Below are 15,530 nucleotides of genomic sequence, written 5' to 3'. Positions count from 1 at the left end.
AAATTACGAAACTCATTATATTATGTTAGTGCTATTTCTTACCGTCATTTTAAAAATTTTCCTCAATCACCTCAAAGACTTAAGAAAATTTAGGACAATAGAATCACTGACGAGTCATATGAGGACGAAACAGCTGTATGGCGCAGTTGAGTTCATATTTGGTCCTACTTTATCTTACTATAAAATTGTATCAAATTTGGTCGCTTAGCATCACTGACGAGTCCTATCAGGATGAAACCGTGTAGGATGCAGTTGAGTTCATATTTGGCTCTAAATGTATCTTACTATAAAATTGTATCAAATTTGGTCGCTTAGCATCACTGACGAGTCCTTGGAGTCAACGGTTGTATGGTAGAGTTTTTAACTAAGCTTTTAGCTCTTCTGTAGCTAAACATATTTTTTCTGAAATGTGTAACTCTCTTGATCGCCTTTATCCAAACAACAAAAACAAAATATGATGTAATTCCAAACGCCTGTTCCATTCTCACTTTTCAAAATAATGGAAATTAAATTTAGTTAAAGTCTTCTGAAATAGAAATGTATGGAAACAATAAGGGTGCAGCTGAGAATAAGATGTTGGAGATTTCTATCGCTATAGGGCGCACTCGATTTACTTCCCGTACAATGGTATTCAACATCATTAATTCGCCCGATTGCTATTGTAATAGGGATTCGAAAACGTAAAACTAGCCTGGAACGATGCAATATTAGATCGCATTTCTTTATCAATACGACAGTGAATATTGTTCTGCATTTAGCTAGTAACTTTTCTAGTTAATAAAAAGCCTTTAAATTATGTTACACGCCCTAATTTGATTATATGTCGTATTTTTACGGAGCTGGGTTTCAAATTCGTACTAAATTGTCATTTTATAGGGAAAAGTAGACGTGATTACCCCGCTACGGCTAGAAATTATTGATGTGGTTTTAATCTGAGATCATTAAGGTGCAATAAAATACAGCATTGATGTATAACTACCGAGTGCATTCTTGTCATATCGCGCAAATTCCGACACAGTGTATAGGCCAAACGGCGACTCCATGTAACACGGACGCTTTTTACACGAAATCACCAAATATGTCTGCGTCAAACGCAGAAGTGACTACTCAGCTAAATTGATATTGGGTGTATACAGAAGATTAAATATATCTGGTTACTAACTCCAATTTTCATGTTAGATACCACTTCTTTAATGTTCGAATCGACTTCGGTTTTAAAAAAAAAATAAATACAATTTTAAAATAATTTATATCCATTACGGTTTTATATTCTACAATTTGTATATCCATATCATGCTGAACAGTAAACTGACACGAAGTTCAGTACCAGTGGAATCTGTTAGAGAAATATTTTACAGAATCAGTTGCCAAATAAATGCCAACATCTGAAAAAAACAAAATTCAAAAGAAAACAAAAACAAAATAAATATTGACCAATAATAAAATCAGATACTAGCTTAGAGGCCTGGTGAGGTCAGAAACATCAGATACCAGCCTAGAGTCCTGGTGAGGTAAGAAACATCAGATACCAGCTTAGAGGCCTGGTGAGGTAGAAAACATCAGATACCAGCTTAGAGGCCTGGTGAGGTAAAAAACATCGGATACCAGCTTAGAGGCCTGGTAAGGTAAGAACCCGTATCTTCTCAATTTTTGTATCATTTTCAGCGTAGCACTGCAACCAAACTGTGTCTCCTGTTAGAATGTTAAACAAACATGGGAGACATATATTTGGATGCAATATTTTATCGCTTCGATGAAAACCAGGTTATTGGTTTCTATCAGAATATTCTATTACTCCAAAGAAACAAAAACAGTAAATGTGACTGACATTTATGGTCGTGATTCTGACTCCTGCTGTTCTTAATTAAATCTTTGTATCATGTCAGACATATCCCCCACTTGTTCACAGCATCAGTACATCTGCCTTTTAATATCCAAATCAAATGCGGAGTGATTTTATATATGGCTGGGGGTTCTTTTTGCACCGTTTTGAAGACCATATGACGACAGTGAACCATGACAACGGGACTGGACAGTGTATGCTTGCAGGCCAAAATGCCATTTAATGAAGGAGAGTGCAGTGCTGGCAAAAGTACAGTGTGACATCATGTAGCAGCGAAGGAACGTGTAGAAAACTCTAAAGTGTAGCAGTATAAACAGAAAACGACGTCATAGGTAGAACAGGGAATGGCTTTTTATAAGATACAGACTGAGGATGTTTACTCTTCCGGAACACCTGGTCTTATTCTCCTTTTACTTTTTCATGAGTGTAATTACTCTCTTGCTTCAAATTTTGCCCTAGTTGTATGGAAATCGAGATTGAATTATAATTATGTTGACATGTAAGTATTTTCGTCCTTTTTCCAACTGAAATGAAAGACAAAAAGTGAAAGAAATACTGTGTTAAAACTACAGTATGTATTAATAAAGAAGCTGTAAAGGATAATCGAAGTAGTTATGTAATCGATTTTTACCAAGGTGACCGATGTTTAGTTTCCCGACCGAGCGGGAATAGGCACGTATCCATCACGCGAGGGTTTCCCCTGGTAGACCACTTTGCGTGTACTTATATCTGGCAGACAAGAATGATTAAAAAACGGTGATATTTCTTGTTTAAAGATAGTTGTGATATAAATGAAATCTACAGATACAGAGACAAAATTACGGAAAAAATATCATTCGAACAATTTTGGCAAGAAAACAAGCACTAGTATAAGAATTTTACATTTCCCTTTGCGAACAACAAATAATCCTGCCGTGCCACACCACAGGTTTTACAGTTTGTCTATTGTCCTGTGTGGATGTCAAACCGACTTGATACAGCTACTCAACCCGGCACAAACTGAAACACAATATCACAGTCAGAAGTCTATACCATAAAAAATCAAACAGTAATAGTCGACCAGAGTAATGTTACGCTTTGTATTTTTTTTGTTTTTGTTTTTTGTTTTTGTCTACCAGAATGTATATCAAGATACGTGTTTTATTGTCGATCGACATTTGCGGGTTGGTTATATTAAACATGAACTAGTGAACTTGTCTAAAATCCGATTCCATAACCAAGATACATTATAGTGAAAATTCCGAAATTATAACCCCTCTCCCCTCACACAAATACACACCGAAAAAATATTACCATAGAATTCAAACATAAGGAAGTATGTGTAATATGCCTTTACACATTGAGAGTAACGCGTTGACATGCGCAATACGTAATCCCCATAAACTGGCCAGAACCGCGACAGCCGAGCTATAGAACTACACAGTAGGCAAGGCATGATTGTTTTAGCGAAGGAGTGCCTGGATCCATCCTTTGTGTTATTTGGGCATTGCATGCATGTGTATATCAAATCGAATCGCTCCGTACAAATAAAAGTACACTTAACATTATATGAAGATGGATGCACACCTACCAATTGACACCATATTGATTATAAGTAAGAGTGAACCTAGTGCTGGAGTGCAGGATAATTACATGTACCATCACAATAATGCACCCTCTCTTCAGCCTGTCAAGGAGTAGGACAAATCGACAAGTCCCTATCAAATCCGTCGTTATTTTACTTAAGGAATGAGATATCAAAATGTATTTAACTTAATGACAAAGCATGATGTCTCTGTAATGATGAAAATGTTTATTTCTTTTTAACGCTTAGGAGAGTGAAGATATTTTAACCGACTACTGAGAGAAATGATACCGAGAAAATAATGAAAGGTTTCGTCCTTAATCTGTGTTCTGGCGTTCTAATGGTAGCATTGATTGGCTAGTTGCACTGTTTATTGTCGTAACTGGGTATGTTTCAGTCCTGTTCTATTATATATATTATAGATATAGAGAAAAACAACAATACTAGTATGTCAACATGATAATGATCGAAACTCAAATCTAATAAAGCTAGGACAAACATAAACAAAAGAAAAAATTACACAGAGGCTTCTGAAAAACGTACAAGGAGAATAAGTAAAGGAGTCCCTTCTGCTTCATCGGCGACACCAGCCATAACATAGAGCCAAGATAACAATTAAGATACAATTTCTTTTTCACAATGTTTGGCAAAATAATTTATCATGCGATACAAATATTTATTCTTGTCCATTGAATTTTTTATAAACACATCGTTAACTGTTTAGCAACGAATAAACACAATAAAACGGAAAATACGCCCATATCAAAAGTTACAGCATGTCATAATTTGATTTATCTGTGAAATAGGAGCATCTTGCGATAACTTGTTTGCCGAAGATGCCTTGTGCTATTGGCATGAACTTTACATTCATTTATGGTAAACTTGGATTTATTGTTTTTACTGATAAAACATAGGTTCAAGAACGAGTCGTAGAAGGGCGAATGACAAAGTTTTATACATAATTGAGGTTACCGCCCCACCACCACCCCACCCCCCCCCCCCCCCCCCCCCCACCCACCCACCCACCCCCTTCTATCGTATTTCCTTCGTTCGAAATAGATCCTCTGCTAACAGCTTCGTGATGTATACCCCGTGCGTTCCATACCTGTTTCGCTGACAGATCAGGCATGATTTCCCTAGATCATAATTTCGTTAAAGTTTCAGACACACTATAGGCGGTCATCTCACCCTTAGAGGCATGAATGTACCACAGAGTACGTAAAATATCCCTAAAACACACCATAAACAGTCTAGTTTATTGGAAATTCGACATTCAGCTGGATATTTATAGAGATGTGATCCTGAACACTGGTACAAATATACCCACACTTCCAGGTTCCTGAATCGCAAATAACAACGATAAAGTGGATATTTGTCGGACAAAGAACTAACAGGTTTCCGAGAGTAACATTTGTTGATACAAATGAATTTTTATTGTCTGTCTCGATTTTAACACTGTATAAAGGCTTGAATGCATTGATCATATTATGTTTAAAACGTTTGTTACCAGGCTGAAACTACAGACCTTAAATTACTTGGCATGCAGGATTCTGAAATGATAATCTTGTAATCATATGGTACAGGCAAATTGTGTTCCGATAGCTAATTGATTGTAACATAATACAAAATCAATGATAATACCAAAACAAAAAACAAAATAATAATAAAAAAAACAAAAAAACAAAAAAAAAAACAAGAAAAAACCGAGATAAATCAATAAAAAATGATTTCACATAGCTATAACAATTAACAATCTGTACTTGACAGGTTGAAAGGACCATTCCAAGCTGTTTGTGTTACTATATAATACAAGGAGATCATTTGTAGATTTCTATGAAAATTTACAGAGACGCTTGTGAATATGCTTTGCTGTAGTAAGTTGTATGTTGTAACCAGAAAAACCAAAAGGTCTCTTAAGTGTTGTCTCAAAATATTTCTCTCTACTGCTAACGAAATCTTTACTGGATTAAACATTGCGTTTTCAAATAATTTTGCTGGATCTCGATTTTATAGGTACTTTTGAACTTGATCGAAAAGTGAATCCCAACAGCTGTACATGGAAATATAAACTGGTGTGATTTTACATACAATATCTGACCTCAATATGAAATGTTACTTTCCAGTTGGCATTACAACTGCGGGCACCGTTTTTGAAATGTACAAACATGCAGTTATATAACTCTTTATTTGTTTTTGTTCTGTTTTTATATATATTTACCGAATTGAGAACGTGAAAATGAATAAATGATTGCAAATATTATAACAAAATATTTCAAATGGTGCAACCGGCTCTTGCTTTTGTAAAAACAATTGATACATTCGTCTGTCAATCAAGAATTTTTCTTCCATGGAGAGTGAGTGATTTGTTCTACGTTTAAAGATCGCTATTGAATGCATACACATTTTGTCAGATCACGACAATTTAAAAAGTTCATATTACATATTTTCTTTTTCTCTTTTCAGATCTCGGAGAGAATGAGCATTTGGTTTAAAGCATCATGGTTACTAATAGTCATTCTTCACTCATGCGCACACGCACAAGATTTACCGGAAGTACAGACAACTCACGGGAAAATAGTTGGATATGTACAAGAAATGTTTGGAAAGAAAATAAAGACATATTTAGGAATTCCGTTCGCCATGCCACCTATTGGTAGCCTTCGTTTTAAACGCCCCCTGCCGGCGGAAAGTTGGGAGGGCGTTCTCAATACCAGTTCGTGGCACAACGCCTGTTTCCAGATGCCATTTCTGTCCTTCGTCGACAAAGTGTGTACAATGTAGATAGCAACCATTACAGTAACAAAATATAGATAACTTTCTTATTGTACAATGTAGATACCAACCATTACAGTAACAAAATATAGATAACATTCTTATTGTACAATGTAGATACCAACCATTACAGTAACAAAATATAGATAACATTCTTATTGTACAATGTAGATACCAACCATTACAGTAACAAAATATAGATAACTTTCTTATTGTACAATGTAGATACCAACCATTACAGTAACAAAATATAGATAACTTTCTTATTGTACAATGTAGATACCAACCATTACAGTAACAAAATATAGATAACTTTCTTATTGTACAATGTAGATACCAACCATTACAGTAACAAAATATAGATAACTTTCTTATTGTACAATGTAGATACCAACCATTACAGTAACAAAATATAGATAACATTCTTATTGTACAATGTAGATACCAACCATTACAGTAACAAAATATAGATAACTTTCTTATTGTACAATGTAGATACCAACCATTACAGTAACAAAATATAGATAACTTTCTTATTGTACAATGTAGATACCAACCATTACAGTAACAAAATATAGATAACTTTCTTATTGTATGGTTGTAAATCTGATAACAGATATGATTGGTAAGGTGAAACTAAATGGTTCGACACTTCTGTTCCTCCCAAACCTTACTAAAAGACCACTTCGCTATCAAAGTCATTTCACAATGAATCATCATCGCAATTATGACAATTAATGCCCAAGAATCGTTTTCCTCTGAATCACTCTCTCTCTCTCTCTTACTCACCTCTTCCTGTCTCTCTCTCGCTCTCTCTCTTTTTGTCCTTCCCTCTCTCTGTCCCTCCCTCTCTCTCTCCGTCCCCTCTCTTTGTCCCTCCTTTCCCTCTCTCCGCCTCCTCTCTCTGACCCTCCTTTCTTTCTCCGAACCCTCTCTTTGTCTCTCCTTTCTCTCGCTCCGCTACCTCTCTCTGTCACTCCTCTCTCCGCCTCCTCCATTTGTCCCTCTCTCTCTCCGCCCCCTCTTTCTGTCCCTCCTTTCTCTTTCCGAACCCTCTCTTTGTCTCCCCTTTCTCTCTCTCCGCTACCTCTCTCTGTCCCTCCTCTCTCTCTCTCTCTCCGTCCCACCTCTCTCTCTCTCCGCCTCCTCTATTTGTCCCTCCCTCTCTCTCTGCCTCCTCTCTCTGTCCCTTTCTGTCCCTCCCTCTCTCTCTCCGCCCCCTCTCTCTGTCCCTCCTTTCTCTCTGCCCCTGCTCACTGTCCCTCCTCTTTCTCTCTGCCACCGCTCTCTGTCCCTCCCTCTCTGTCTCCGCCCCCTCTCTCTGTCCCTCCCCCTCTCTCTCTCCGCCCCCTCTCTCTGCCCCCGTTCTCTGTCCCTTCTCTCTCTCTGCCCCGCTCTCTGTCCGCCCCCTCTCTCTGTCCCTCCCTCTCTCTCTCCGCCCTCTCGCTGTCACTCCTCTCTCTCTGCCCCGTACTCTGTCCCTCCTCTCTCTCTCTCCGCCCCCCCTTTCTGTCCTTCCTCTCTCTCTCTCTCTCGTATAAAAATGTATATATACAAACATGTCACCTTGTCTGTATACAGTTGTAAAATTTCTATAGGGGGAAAGGGCTTCTTGTAAACTTGAAAACTTGTCCAATCGTTTTGTACATATTGATACAAATAAAATTTGTCGAAATCAAATCGCTAATCGGGGCTCTGATCAATTAAAGAACTGCACCATATTCGCAATTTACATTACCCTTTCAAGACCATTTTTTGTTTTCGACACCTCAGTTAGCTAAACCTCACGTACTAGAAATTTGAGCTTCTATGAAAAATTCTGAACATTTCTGTATTCAGACCTTGAAATCCGTATTCCTTCATTGGTTTCTGTCTTCCTTTTCTCCATTTTTAAATGTTTTAACTGAAAATCGGGAAAATGGCACTCAAAAATAGTCAGCTACACGGTAACGAAACAAGAATCACTTAACATAATCTTCTTAGCTGTAAATTTCTGTTTGTTTGTTTTTGTTTTTTGTTTGTGTTTTCAGTATTAAACATTGTTATATAGAGGGTTTGATGTTTGAATGGTTAATATGTGACGTACTGTATTACTACTAGTTACTGTAGTTAATTTTAGATTTACTTGATTGTTCCGTGTTACAGGTCGGCGAGGAGGGAGAAGCTATCTGGAACCCGAAGACTCCGATGAGTGAAGACTGTCTCTACCTCAATATTTGGGTTCCCGTCAACCGGGAAATCCCTGTGAAGTCTACAATGGTATGGATATTTGGTGGGGGATTTGTAACCGGAACTTCCGCCCTCGAGCTGTATGATGGGACGGCTCTCGCTGCATATGCAGATATCATTGTTGTATCAATTAATTACCGTTTAGGACCGCTTGGATTTTTATATTTCGGTAACGAAGAAGCGCCTGGAAATGTTGGTCTTTTGGACCAAGTTTTAGCATTGCAATGGATTAATAAAAATATTGAAAATTTCGGAGGAGTTCCGAATGATATTACTCTGTTTGGAGAGAGCGCTGGAGCAGCTAGTGTGAGTTATCATCTTATGTCTGAAATGTCCCAGCCTCTTTTTCAACGAGCAATTATGCAAAGTGGCACGTGCCTGAGTCACTGGGCCCACGTGACACCTGAAACCGCCCTCGCCTATGCAAAGCTCCTGGCCAAGGAGATGAACTGTTCGTCCGGTGATGAAGGTGACAGCTTACATTGCCTACAACATGCTGACGCAAAGACCATGTCGGATTACCAATGGAGACTTCCGATAACATTCCTTACGTTTCCAATAGTTCCAACCACGGATAATCACTTTATAAAACAAAGTCCAAAGGAATTTTTACGCGCTGGTCGCTTTCCCAACAAGTCTTTACTAATGGGAGTTAACAGTGATGAAAGTGTGTACTTTCTAAATTATTATCTGTTTGATAAAATTGACTGGCCTTCTTCACATTTAAATCGGTCGCTATTCCTCGACTCAATCCCGATGGTTGTGTCCGACAACGGACTCTCGAAAGTCGTTGCAGACCGCCGCCATCGCCCCCTGGTGGACTCGATCTTACAACAGTATGAGACGGAATACCTCCCTGGAGCAGCTAAAAACTATATGAACATTCTGGATGATATAGGTATGGTTTTATTGTTTCCGTTCTCTTCAATACCAAGGTCAGATATCTGATATTATATATCAGATTCTGAGTAAATAATTAAAGTTAATTAATAGTGGTAACTATTATATATAAATTTTCTACAACCAGTCGTTTGCAGTTACACTCTCTCCATATTCCCCAAGATCGATAAATAACGATTCACGAGAAATATATGACAGACAGACAGACAGACAGACAGACAGACAGACAGACATGTGTGCTATCAATGTCTTGATTTGGTTTAAGATGGAAGATTCAGGAATTGTCACAACGGGAGAAAATGTCGTTCCGGTGAAAATCTTATTTGATAATATACAATAATATTGACAATGATAAAACAGATCATGATGTTTTGGTTCCTGTTGTATTCCACTATCATCTTCGATACATAAATATCATGTACGTAATTAATTCATTTTACAAAAAATGCAAAACAAGCTATCGGGTTACATGAATCACTTGTTGACTGGGATTGAAGTGTGCGAGGGATCTTTCTGTGGGAAGAAACCGGAGTACCGGCGAAAACCAGTGTGGTTGGGCAGGTGGTCTCTATACCTTCTCACATCCTCTCGGAGAATCGAACCCTGAATGTCCGTGTGAAAAGCGAGTGCGGAATTATCGTGACATCCTACATTCACCGCTCAATATGCGATATCGCTCGGTTTATTTTGAATTGGAAGTATGTCACAAATGAAAGTTTGGTATAATGCGATCTATTTTATATACGCAGGAGTCACATAAAGGATCATTCACTTTAATTTTGATAAGCTAAAACCGTTTTCAGTTTCTACCAAACATTCCCATTATTTGAAGAGCGGATTATGACTTTCGGTTGGTGCGTGTTTATATATATAAATATACATATCTGTATGATACAAAATTATTATATAAACAAATAACAGCAGCGCTGTCAATGAAATCAATACCGAATCAAAATCGATAATTTCGTTTCATCAAGCACGCGCGAATGACTACAGTATCCATGGCGGGTATCCACCAGAAGGAACATCTCCGTGGAAATCTTTTATTTATTCTTTGCAACTGCTTCATCTATTTCAGGTTTTAATCGATTGATTAATTGATTTGGGTATTAACACTATTATAAACATGTACCAACAAAAATTGTGGAATCACAAAGTAGCTTGTTTTCCTTAGAATGGACGTTAAATACTACACATAGTGTATTTACTAGACGCACATATGATTTCTGTCATGTTAATGTGATGACGTATGTCAGAAAAAGACTGATATTGTTGTTTGGACATTTCATTTTAACACTTTCAATAGGATACTGGAAAGGGTTTAATTTAGGGTTTTTAAAATTTATTTTTCGCAATTTTCGGCGGTGATATTACACCGTAAAAATAGGTTGCTGGGAGAGTATGTTAATAGATAAAATCATTATCCTTTTAATTTTCATGAATTCCGTAAAGATGACATCCATCTTTCTTCAACCTTTAAGTGAAAGCTATGGAGCATTCAAGATAAAAATGTTCGGAAATTTTGCTTGATACTCACGCTTTCAAGTTGAAGAGGAATAACCACGCCCGGTCAAATCGGGAGGTCACGCATATTTGCGTGATATCAGGTGATGCTCCCACGCTCTTTAATCGAGCAAGGTTAATATCAGTAATTTATTAAATTGGTCAGGGATAAAGTTGTCACTCAGTGTAATGGATCATGATGGTGTTCGGATATGGCTGTGTGGAACATCAAAGACGAGGGAATTGCTGATTGAACGCAGCTTCTGATACCAAGCTCGTCATTAACTTCATTCTGTCGTTGTGCCTTTCTCGAACAATACAGATGCTTGCTCAAGTGTGAATGGTTTAACATTTCTATAGGAAATGACGGAAGCAGAAAAACCTCTCTATCGATCATCGAAATAAATGTGATTGCATTGTAAGGTCATCAAGAAAAATCTTAATCATTACATACAGAGTTAATGTTAATTCTCGTCCCGACTACTCGCGTGGATTGTTTTAGCTGTGCTGACGACATACAATTCACCTCTATAAGGTCTTCCTACCCTTGAGAGTAAATTGTTTAAAAGTTTAGAGGAATGGGAGGAATGAGGGGGATATAGAGCCAATATTGCTTAACTATCAAACAAGAATATCGTCCTAGGGTCGTTGGACTTTCCTAAGAATAGACCTTACTAAAGTGGGACTTTTAGACGACAGTTTTACCTTTTCTCGATATTTATGAAGTTTTCAATATATACTCGCAACATATGGCGCCAATAATATCTCAAACCGGAAGTTGGTATATCGCTTTCGTGAAAAGTTGTAATATCTGAAAATGTGCCCAACATTCTAACAGTTTTCATGTTTGAAATAGTATAACTTTTTTATTTTGTTATTTTAATTTAAGTTTGAAATCATAATTTGCAGCAGTTCCCTATTATTCAAACATTTAAAAACTATTTGATGGTGTTAACTGATGTTTTGGTAGTTTTTTGGACAAAGCAGTGAACCCTGTCTCAGACCCATGGCTCGGGACAGAAATTATACCATCTCACACGCCCTAGCAAACTTTTGGATTTTAAAAATACATTTAATGGGCTTTCTCTCAACATGCTATAAATAACACACAACTCAGTCTAAAACGATTCGTGGGCAAAAATATATTGTTCTTTAAAAATGTCCGTTTAGATATTGTATCCATTTTAATGCCATGTGTGTAAGTCAGTGACGTCATTTCATATTTCTCCAATCATATCACAAACGTTATATAATCGCATTCATAGTGTCCAGTAAATGATCTTGGTAATGATACACTAATTGACACAAATTTTGAAGAATATCTCGTAAATTTGTTTGCCGTAGGATATAAAAGGATATTTCTGGTTCAGAACAAAGCTTACAAAGTCATCTTTCACCTGATTGAAATATCTGTAAATAGTTCTTGAAATAGATAGTTTTCAGCATTGCGTCTTACAAACAGTAACGCTAACCTTGACCCTGTGACATTATACACCATCAGACCCGTATTTATCGCCAAATCTCGTCTAGAACGTGACGACGCGTTGCTACTTGATAATGTGACGAATCGTTTGTTTTCTAATCAAATATAAACTAGTGTATTTGCTTAAGGTCGGAGTAACTATTCTGTGAACTAATAAAGCTTGTCGGAATTTGTATAAATGACATAAAACATGTTGGCGAACCTGCAATGAGATTCAAGAGATGAGGTGGGGGGCTATGATTGATGCTGGTAATAAAGGCACGGGAGATATTCACCCAGACACTCCTGTAAAAGCAATGACGAAGTGTTACGATGAACACATAAACATGACATGATTCAAACTAAATAACATTAGAATTATAATATATATATTTAAACAAAGCAATAAAGAATATTTCTAGGAGAAAAGTTATAACAAAGACACGCGTTCCGATGTTGTTAACTCGCTCGTTTGTATAAATGTTTATGCTATCTCAAAAGACAAAGGTTTATATTTTCAAACAAAGCAGTAGAAATGCTTATCTATCAAGTCTAACAGAGGACAAGATGAACATGAGAAGCCCTTATGTTACAGAGTTATTAACTAACCATTGTTTACCGCCAACTGGATACAGGTTTCGGCTACCTAACAGATTCTTGATCTTTTTTGCCCTGTATTATAGTATTATTATAGTTTTCAAGCTGATACAATTATTGAGTACAACGAACTTTAAAGAATTAACTATGTTAAGTAAATATATATATGATGCCACCCAGTTGAGGAATAGCATGATATAATGTTAAAATATATGTAACTACATGCATTTTCTGTCCATTCTCCACTGCGGTATTGCATTGCCTGCCACTGTATTTATATGTATTGTGTACATACTGATGAGCTGTAAAGCTCAAAGTCAATAAATGAATTTGAATTTGAATATATTGGTAATGCAGTTGATGAAACGTTTCAGTAGGTATTTTAGTGTAAAGTCTGAGTTATTTTCTAAGTTATTATGTTAACATTTTCCTGAACTCGGAAGCCTATAAGTGTGCTTTTGTCTTATTTTTTTACTATTATTATTTTCTTAATAATCTGCTTTGAGATGTCCTGTAGCAATTTGAGGTGGACAGATAAACCTATTTTTGTAAACAGTATATGTTATATTTCAGTGCCTTTGATTGCTGGTCAGATGTTACAGCTGTATAGAATATTATAGGAAAGAGTAATGTTACAGTTCTTATAAATCAAAATATACGGTGACTGTAGTCTGTAATCTTAAAGTTAATCTCATATTACGATCCCTATTAGTCTGTAATCTTAAAGTTAATCTCATATTACGATCCCTATATGTAGTTGGAGATCCTTCTGATGGCTCTTTACGTAGTTACATCCCTGTACCGAAGTTTACTTTCATTGATGCAGACGCTGTCTCACATTTTATCTATTATACAGTATGCGGAAACCTGTCATTGAGTCAGATGGCTATTGAGACCGAGTCAGGTGTCTATTGAGACCGAGTCAGATGGCTATTGAGACCGAGTCAGGTGGCTATTGACACCGAGTCAGGTAGCTATTGAGACCGAGTCAGGTGGCTATCGAGACCGAGTCAGGTGGTTATCGAGATCGAGTCAGGTGGCTATTGAGACCGAGTCAGGTGGCTATGGAGACCGAGTTAGGTGGCTATTGAGACCGAGTCAGATGGCTATTGAGATCGAGTCAGGTGGCTATTGAGACCGAGTCAGGTGGCTATTGAGACCGAGTTAGGTGGCTATTGAGACCGAGTCAGGTGTCTATTGAGATCGAGTCAGGTGGCTATTGAGACCGAGCCAGGTGGCTATTGAGACCGAGTCAGGTGTCTATTGAGATCGAGTCAGGTGGCTATTGAGACCGAGCCAGGTGGCTATTGAGACCGAGTCAGGTGTCTATTGATATCGAGTCAGGTGTCTGTTGAGATAGAATCAGTAATTTTTACCATGAACACTCCGACAGTAAGTACTAGATTTACTAATACAGAATCACATAAAAGCTATTTGTGAAAATCTTAAAGTTCTGTATCCTCGTGTTAATTTTGGATTAAGAGATTGAGACCATATGTTCCGGAAGCGTAAGGGTGTTAAGCTTCATCGAAGACACCCGCCATGTGACAATGTAAACACCACCGGAACCTTAAGCATACTTTAGACCGTAAAACACGCCTGTTTGCCGTTTTTGAGTCATCAACTTGAAAAAAACATGGAAAAAATGAACCTAAGAAAGAAAACGAAATATGCTTGTGATTCAAAGTAATGGTGATACCTGAGCTTGGTCGCTACTCAACAGGTTCACCTAATCAACTTCGGGTCAAGATCCGAAGTGTGTGGTGCCATATTCCTACCCTTGGTGATTAATGTTTTTTTTCATAAGCTGAGAAACGGACCAGTCTTTGTCATTGTGGTTACGGTCATGGACAAGACGTTTTAACCCATTTGATCTGAACGACATGAGACGGTCCTGTTGTATGTTGTTTAGTGAGGTGTTAACTAGCTACTTACCAATGGCCTTACTGATAAACAAAACATAATCAGAAATATGTAGCAAAAGATTAAAACTCATGAAATAAAAGTACATTTTTTTACCCATGGGAGGCCCTTGAGTTGCCAAATTACCCATGGGAGGCCCCTGAGTTGCCAAATTACCCATGGGAGGCCCTTGAGTTGCCAACTTATCCATGGGAGGTCCTTGAGTTGCCAAATTACCCATGGGAGGCCCTTGAGTTGCCAACTTACCAATGGATGGCCCTTGAGTTGCCAAAGTACCCATGGGAGGCCCTTGAGTTGCCAACTTACCCATGGGAGGTCCTTGAGTTGCCAAATTACCCATGGGAGGCCCTTGAGTTGCCAACTTACCAATGGATGGCCCTTGAGTTGCCAACCAACCCATGGAAGGCCCTTGAGTTGCTTAATTACCCATGGGAGGCCCTTGAGTTGCTTAATTAACCCATATAGACATTCTTTAAACAGTTTTGAATTTTTCGAATATCAAAATAAAATAGATAGAAAAAAACAAACTAACAAAGGTTATGGATAATACTAAGGGGTTTTGCATGCTTGCAATATCTCCGAGGCTGCATACAAACGTTACATGCATACCGTTTTTAGAATCACATTCCGTATGCCCATAGAGAAAAATTCGAATTCAGAGTAATCTCCCCTCGCCAAATTTTGACGTCGCACTAATGATTGACGAAGACTCAAATATTTCTTTTACCAACCAGTCT

At 37.6% G+C, this 15,530-nt stretch overlaps 1 protein-coding gene across 1 annotated transcript; it reads left to right on the top strand.

The window, feature by feature from the left end:
- Nucleotides 1–537: 537 nt before the first annotated feature.
- On the top strand, nucleotides 538–15,249 carry LOC132553651 (cholinesterase 1-like). Its single transcript, XM_060217910.1, has 4 exons — nucleotides 538–627; nucleotides 5,871–6,173; nucleotides 8,325–9,311; nucleotides 14,899–15,249. The coding sequence occupies exons 1-4, from the start codon at nucleotides 538–540 to the stop codon at nucleotides 15,247–15,249; spliced, it is 1,731 nt and encodes a 576-aa protein (XP_060073893.1).
- The last annotated feature ends 281 nt before the right edge of the window (nucleotides 15,250–15,530 follow it).

Source organism: Ylistrum balloti, unplaced genomic scaffold (assembly GCF_031769215.1).
Source record: "Ylistrum balloti isolate Yb309-2 unplaced genomic scaffold, AGI_CSIRO_Ybal_v1 Utg370344, whole genome shotgun sequence".
Classification (NCBI taxonomy): Eukaryota; Metazoa; Mollusca; class Bivalvia; order Pectinida; family Pectinidae; genus Ylistrum; species Ylistrum balloti.
Note: the sequence above shows the minus strand (reverse complement) of the source record. Positions and strands in the feature narration are given on the sequence as shown.

Coding starts and splice junctions, on each gene's coding strand:
- LOC132553651 (XM_060217910.1), top strand. CDS start 538: ATGTATGGAAACAATAAGGGTGCAGCTGAGAATAAGATGTTGGAGATT. Junction 6,174..8,324: donor TTCTGTCCTTCGTCGACAAA/GTGTGTACAATG, acceptor TCCGTGTTACAG/GTCGGCGAGGAGGGAGAAGC. Junction 9,312..14,898: donor TTCTGGATGATATAGGTATG/GTTTTATTGTTT, acceptor TACCCATGGGAG/GCCCTTGAGTTGCCAAATTA.